Source organism: Sphaeramia orbicularis, chromosome 1 (assembly GCF_902148855.1).
Source record: "Sphaeramia orbicularis chromosome 1, fSphaOr1.1, whole genome shotgun sequence".
In the NCBI taxonomy this organism is placed as follows: domain Eukaryota; kingdom Metazoa; phylum Chordata; class Actinopteri; order Kurtiformes; family Apogonidae; genus Sphaeramia; species Sphaeramia orbicularis.
Genome location: NC_043957.1, coordinates 54,418,285 through 54,426,107, shown reverse-complemented (window position 1 = coordinate 54,426,107; position 7,823 = coordinate 54,418,285). Strand labels below are relative to the sequence as shown.

General features: G+C 38.4%; 1 protein-coding gene across 2 annotated transcripts in view; it reads left to right on the top strand.

Annotated features, from left to right (window-relative positions):
* The window catches only part of chrnb3a (cholinergic receptor nicotinic beta 3 subunit a), a 48,292-nt gene extending 40,767 nt beyond the window's left edge, over nucleotides 1–7,525 (top strand). The window contains exons 3-9 of one of the 2 annotated variants that reach the window (XR_003936142.1): nucleotides 410–454; nucleotides 2,724–2,833; nucleotides 2,921–3,434; nucleotides 4,701–4,891; nucleotides 4,967–5,183; nucleotides 6,934–7,275; nucleotides 7,314–7,525. Coding sequence is in view for 1 of the 2 variants with exons in the window: in XM_030142342.1 (XP_029998202.1) it covers nucleotides 410–454; nucleotides 2,724–2,833; nucleotides 2,921–3,434; nucleotides 4,701–4,891; nucleotides 4,967–5,183; nucleotides 6,934–7,068 (1,212 nt within the window). In the remaining variant the exon portion in view is untranslated. Of the gene's footprint in view, nucleotides 1–409; nucleotides 455–2,723; nucleotides 2,834–2,920; nucleotides 3,435–4,700; nucleotides 4,892–4,966; nucleotides 5,184–6,933 lie in introns of both variants that reach the window. The other variant, XM_030142342.1, reaches the window with a different exon arrangement.
* Nucleotides 7,526–7,823: the final 298 nt, after the last annotated feature.

Sequence of the window (7,823 nt, the reverse complement as noted above, 5' to 3'; positions counted from 1 at the left end):
CACGCACACAGATTCCTCTTCTTTTTTGCAATGGCATCTGCTGTTGTATATTACATTACATGTGAACATATAATGAAGCAGTACCTATGGGGTTCCATTAATTTTGCAAGCGACTGGTCATTGAGAAATAACTTGTGCTGGTCTCTCTCATTAAATGCTGTGGATGTATGCCTGAAGCAAAACACTTAACCCCTGGGCTGTTCCAGTTTGCTTCCTCACTGGCAAGCAAGAGAAGTAATTAACCCACTTCGGAAAAAAAAGTCTTTCCAACTAGGCTTAAGTTCTTCCTTTTATCCCACTAAAATTTCTGTCTCCAGCTGCTCACCTCCTCATTAGCCTCCCTTATCTTGCACACTGAGCTTTTAGATTTATAAATAGTGAACAAAATGTCTTCCCTTTGTTCCTGCAGGATGAAAAGAACCAGCTGATGACTACTAATGTCTGGCTTTGGCAGGTAAAGATGAACACATTTGTACGTTTATATGTAGGCAGTACATTTTGTTGATTCTTTTGTAGTTGTGAATAGGTTACATGGTGCTTCATTTTAAGAATATTTTTTGCAACAGTATATGGAATGATGAAATAAGAAAGTGTTCACACATAGATGAGAAATTCAGTCTTGATATTGTTTACAGTAATTACTAGGCCTGTAACGGTACACGTACCGAACCAAACCGTTTCGGTACGCACCTGTTCAGTTCGGTACACAGCTGTATCCAAACAGCACAGTATGTTGAGAAAAAGAAGTAGTAACTAAAGACGTCATTTGATGTGGAACTTTAAATCCGTGTAAGTTCCACACGGACATATTGAAAACGCGCACACTGACCCGAAATATGAAATAGCAGCTGATATAATGTTAAAAAAAAAAAACAACAAATATGATGTCAACCTCGAGGGAAGAGATTGAAACTAGGACTCTATCATTGAAAACACAAATACAAGTGTAAAAACATGAAACTCTGCAGTGAGTCCTTCTATGGGTCTGAAAGCCACATCACCGTCATCACTCACTTACCCAGATAGTTATGAAAGTGTTCAGAGAGAGAGAGAGAGAGAGAGAGAGAGAGAGAGAGAGAGAGAGAGAGAGAGAGAGAGAGAGAGAGAGAGAGAGAGAGAGAGAGAGAGAGAGAGAGAGAGAGAGAGAGAGAGAGAGAGAGAGAGGAAGGAAAAAGTACCTTTAACAGCAGAAACCTGAGGATGGACGAGTGACAGGAGGAGAGAGAGGGTTAAAGACAGAGAGAGAGGAAAGGAGGAGAGAAAGAGAGAGAGGTAGAGAGAGACTGGGGGAGAGGGGGAAGTAGGGGGAGACAGATGGATGGAACTGATGAACAGAAAACTGAAGTAGAACTGATGAAAGGAGATCAGCTGGAGTTGGAATAAGAACTAGAAACCAGAACAAATATACATGACTGATAATACTACTACTACAAATACTAACAGTGGATATACTACTACTTCAAATACAAACAGTGGATATACTATTACTACAAATACTAACAGTGGATATACTACTACTACAAATACTAACAGTAGATATACTACTACTACAAATACTAGTACTAACAGTGGATATACTACAACAGTTAGTTCAAATACTATAAACCTGTGCCATCTGTGGAACTATAGAATAAACACTTTCATAACTATCTGGGTAAGTGAGTGATGACGGTGATGTGGCCTTCAGACCCATAGAAGGACTCACTGCAGAGTTTTATACGTTTTTCCACTTGTATTTGTGTTGTCAGTGATAGTTAAGAGTCCTAGTAATCTGCACACAAGTTCAATATGACAGATGAAGGTCTGAAGGCTCATGTATGTTCACTTTACCTTCGTAAACAGCTCCGTCCATCCTCCTCAGGTTTCTGCTGTTAAAGGTACTTTTTCCTCTCTCTCTCTCTCTCCCTTAACCCATAACCCTCCCCTGTGTTTTTTTTCCACACACAAATACACTAAGTGGCCTAAACAGTTTGTTTGTTGTCCTAAAATAAATAATTTGGTTAATTTTCTTGTTAATGTTGCTCTTCAGTTTGTTCAAAGAGAATACTAGTTTGCCCTCCTGTTAATGTTGCACTTCATGTGGAATTTTTTGGTTATTTTTCTGCAGAATGTGAACTGACAGAACTGTGATTAGATTTTTGTTGTCTGTTTAAAACTACCTTTCAGGGAAAAGTGCAATACTAATGTTTAAAATACATTTAGTAATTTTTTATTTATTTTACTTTCTATTTGATTTATAGCAACAGAATTATATAACTCTTGTTTTTCTATATTCTATTGTCTCCAAAAACTGGGGGAAAAATGTTCAAAAATTCATAATAAATACATTAAAAACATTTTGAGGGGTTTTCTTTCGTCCCGTACCGAACCAAAAAAAACTGAACCGTGGCTTTCAAAACCGAAAATGTACCGAACCGAAAATTTTGTGTACCGTTACAGGCCTAGGAATTACATATGCTGATAAGAGCAGTTTGGCAAGGAAAAGTATAAAGGTGAATCCAAAGAAAATCATACAATATCATCTAAAAAACAACGATAAATACTATTCACAGAAATAAAAAATACAGTGGTGCATTTTGTGAATTGCTGTTTTTTTGGGGGTTTTTTTCACTGGGTGCTGTCCATGGTTCTGAAATGACAGGCACTGCTTCACATAAGGCACAACAACATGGAAATGCAGCAGGATCGGCCACTAATATGAGCTCTGTCTGTGTTTTTTAAAGGAGTGGATTGACGTGAAGCTGAAGTGGGACCCAGATGAGTATGGAGGCATTACTTCTATCAGAGTACCATCAGAGACTATATGGCTTCCTGACATTGTCCTGTATGAAAAGTGAGTCATACTGCACTCCACATAAATCAGCAGTTTCTTATTGCTATCTTTTTCCATTTCATTCACTTCACTTCCACTGTGTCGCAGTGCTGATGGTCGTTTTGAAGGTTCCCTCATGACTAAAGCCATAGTACGCTGGGATGGCACCATCACGTGGACCCCACCTGCCAGCTACAAATCCTCCTGCACTATGGATGTCACGTTCTTCCCCTTTGACCGACAGAACTGCTCCATGAAATTTGGCTCCTGGACTTATGATGGAAATATGGTAGACCTGGTCCTGGTGGATCACTACGTGGACCGTAAAGACTTTTTTGATAATGGGGAGTGGGAGATCCTTAATGCCACAGGAGTAAAGGGGAGCAGGAGGGATGGGGTGTACTGGTACCCGTTTGTCACCTATTCCTTCATCCTCAAGAGGCTGCCGTTGTTCTACACCCTATTCCTCATTATCCCATGCCTTGGCTTGTCTTTTCTCACTGTGCTGGTTTTCTATCTGCCGTCAGATGAAGGGGAGAAACTGTCACTTTCCACATCTGTGTTAGTGTCGCTCACTGTGTTCCTGCTGGTCATAGAAGAAATCATACCTTCATCCTCAAAGGTGAGGAATCTAAGTGCTAGGTTTATTCCAGACTTTCAATGACTATTTTTTTTTTTTTTTTTTATTTACCTCCATGTGCTCAGTTATCCTAACTATAATCTTGATTAGAATACGTTGTATGTGACACAGATCACAGCCAGATCCTATGTAGAGTCATATTGTTTACCAGCATCTTAAACTGTGTGGCCCTCAATTAAACAAATAAAGTATGATTTAATTAACCATTATATAAACTATACAATTATAAATATATACTGGCGCATTGACCTGTGGGGATCCACAGGTTCTAGATGTGGTAGTTTTTATGCTGTTGTGTATTTGTGCATGCTTTACCACATTTGTCCAGCAGTCACCGCCAAAGTGTTCTGGCCTTAGCAATGTGATTGTAAGACTATTGTATTCCAAAATTACTAATATCTCCCAAAATATCAGTTCTATCAACTTGCCGTTTTTGCTAGTCTGTTCCTTGATCAAAAATACATAAGTATGTCAAACTGCAGCCATCAGCTCTTTCTGAATTTTGTGTTAGTCCCAAGACACACATACACGCACACAGAGGCCACTGGCACACTCACACAAAACACAGAAAAATAGGTAAGGTGAGGTTGGTTCAACATCTGAATATATGCAAGTAAAAACTTGGTTGAAATGTATGTTGTATGTCACTCTATAATGCAGCGTTAACAGACTAAGAGGTTCCACAATCAACATGAAATTTTCACATAAACAAACTAGAAGCCCTCAGAGAGCGCAGACCTCCGTCAAGGCTGATCAGTGGCCCCCCCCGTGGGCCCCCCCACCCCCGATCACCACCAAAATTTAATTATTTCTTCCTTATCCCATTTCCAACAAACCCTGAAAATTTCATCAAAATCTGTCCATAACTTTTTGAGTTATGTTGCACACTAACGGACAGACAGACAGACAAACAAACCCTGGCAAAAACATAACCTCCTTGGCGGAGGTAACAAGAAAAGCACTCAGAGAGTGCAGACCTCCACCAAGACAGATCTGCCCCCCCCCCCCCCCCCCCCCCCCGATCACCACCAAAATTTAATCATTTCTTCTTTGTGCCAGTATCAGCATTTCCTGAAAATCTCATGAAAATCCATCCATAACTTTTTGAGTTATCTTGCTAACAAACAAACACATACGCAAACACGCACGTAAACACACAAAGCAACGTGATCACAATACCTCCTGACAGAGGTAATAACAATTGTTTATATGATATGATAATATTACATCTACTATGTCCCCTGCCAGGTCATCCCACTGATCGGAGAGTACCTGCTCTTTATTATGATCTTTGTCACCTTCTCCATAATCGTCACTGTCTTCGTCATCAACGTCCACCACCGGTCCTCTGCAACCTACCATCCCATGGCCCCCTGGGTAAAGAGCCTCTTCCTTCAGAGACTGCCCAGACTGCTGTGTATGAGAGGACACACTGACAGGTAACACAAGACAAACTGCATTCCATTTCTGTCAGTACATACATGACATCAAGTACAAAACCTATGTGTCAACAGGTACCACTATCCTGATATCGAGCTACGCAGCCCCGAGTTAAAGCCCCGCAGAGGTGTGGGGAGGAGGGGCGTTCTTGGTCACAGCGCCGGCCAGCAGAGAGGCCCCCTCGGAGGGAAGGAGGATGAGAACCAAGCCTGGCTGGCCATGCTGGAGAAAGCCACAAATTCTGTCCGCTACATCAGCCGTCACATCAAAAAGGAGCATTTTATTCGAGAGGTGTGAGAAGGGGCTGAGGTGTGAAAAGACGTGGGATGATTATGACTATGATTATTATACTCACAAAAAATGAAAACGTATCTTTGCCATTTATACTAGTGAAGAAAGATGTAGACGACGATGTTGTGCCACTGTGTTTCTATAGTGGCTCCAAACTGACCTCCCTTTTTTGTATTGACAGTTTTTAATGGGTAGCATATTGCATTAGGGTGCACTAGCATCACCTCTGATATCTGATATGGGCCAGATTTAACATGTCCTTAAATAAAAAGCTACTAGCAGACAAAACAACACTGGCTGTAATAAGAGACGTCCACATTGTTTTTGCATTCTCCATATATGAGGGGTTACAGTTGGTTACAGTTTGCAGTTCCTCCGCTAGATGTCACTAAATATCACACAATAAACCAGAAATTCTATCCTCATCAAAATAACTCTCAACCCTATAATGCCAAATGTATCATATTTGATACATGAGTTCTGAAGCCCTCTATATGATCAGTGTGATTTTTTTTTTCTTGAAAAACCTGATGTATACAATTAGATACATGCAATACACAGGTAATCCACCAGGGGGGAGGAGTTCATTCACTAGAGGCTTTTCCAGTGACACTACAAGACTGTCATTAATGAGGAAGGAGGCAGAACTTTGACAATTTTGAAAAAGAGTAGTTAGTTAAAATTAGTTAAAAATGTTTGTTATATTATGCTTTTGTTTGTTCAATAACAATAATATTTGAGGATTGAGACCCGATGTATCAAATATGATACAAAATTGAAACTCATACACGGAAATTGATATTTGAAAAATAAAAATGTTTTGGTTGTTCAGAAGAACCAATAAAGGCTCCAGTTTCAAAGAACTGGAATTTTCTGTCAATGATTTAATGGTTCAGGCTTTATGGGGTTAAGTGTTGTAGTTTAGGTTAGAGCTGGTCAATAAAGCGGAAAATGTTATGACCAACATGACCAACATTCCCACATCGGTCAATTTTGTAAATGACCACAATAAATGTAAAATCATTATTTCTCTCGAGTTTGTAGACTGGTCACAGGCAGATCTGAAAAAAAAAAAAACAGATGGGTATTTGTGGTTTTTAGTTATTTGGAAAAAAACAAAACAAGATGAAACAAATTTAAAATAAAGTAAAATATGTAGAAAGACAAATTATGTAAACAACAACAACATGAAAATAACATTAAAGACATAATGGGAATAAAAAGGCACAACAGAACAAAAGCACTGTAAAAGAGACTAAAAAACACAATAAATCAAAAACTGTTTTAAGGGATTTTGTGAAAGTTCCAAAAAGATTAAAATGTTATCAAATAGCTTCCAAAAAAAATTGTACAATACACTCTTCAATTTAGCACTGACGCATTTATACTGGCTTTCAAATGAACAAATCCTATTTTTGCCCTTTTCCCAATTTTGAAAATGAATTACCAATTTGTTAGACAGATTTGTATTATATTATGTTTTTGTTTGTTCAAAAATAATAATATTCGAGCATTGAGACCCAACGTATTAAATATGATACAAAATTGAAACTCACACACGGAAATTGGTATTTGAAAAAAAATTGGGTTGTTCAGAAGGACCAATAAAGGCTCCAGTTTCAAAGAACTAGACTTTTCTGTCAGTGATTTAATGGTTCAGGCTTTACAGGATTAAAGGCAGAATGTTTTTATTTTAACAGTTTTAACAACTCTGTCTTTCTTTTTTGTTCCCCTCTTCTCTCTCATTCAGGTGGTACAAGACTGGAAGTTTGTGGCTCAGGTCTTAGACAGGATCTTCCTTTGGGCCTTCCTTACAGTGTCAATATTGGGAACTGTCCTCATCTTCACTCCTGCTCTGCAGATGTACCTCAGCTCACCCTCATGAACACATACTCTCAAATTCACCCATAAACAGCTCATTCTTGTTTTCCTGTTGGTCTCTGACTATAATTTATTGATAAAGCTTAATAAAACATTGTCATTGTATATTTCTATTATAAAAACAAGCTCAAGCCACAAACTTTTACCTCCCTACAGTATGGTTTACAGCCTGTAATTACTCCTGGAATCCACCATGTTCAAGATGCAACTTGTTATTCACTGTAAGCTGCATCCACAGGCGTACAGAAGGACTGACAGCAATAAGCAGGTTACGGTAGCGTGTTTGATTTGAATATCCATGTTTGTATAACTGTAACTGTAATATACATACAAGAACATGCACAGTATCACCCATGAATAATGAGTTGTTTTATGTGTCACATGTACCATGTTGTCTAGACCTGACCCTATCCTTTATGTGCAATATTATGATAACAAAATTAAATCTGATATAGTAAATAAAATTTTCTGTCTGTTTTCTTTTTTTTTTTTTGATAGATTAGATTAATGTAATGCGATAGCATCGAATATGCTATGCTAATACCAGGTGACTTCATGTATAGAATGTGTTTGAACCACAAGAATGTCATTAATTTAAACCGTCATGAGACAGGTTAGTTTTACCCTACTGATGATGTGTTGTTGCATTAGTAATCCTTGCTAAATTCACAAACAGTGAATTTAGCAAAGATAATAAACAACATACCCACATAAGCCTCACAAATAATCACAAGTTTAGAGGAAATGTTATGATGTTAT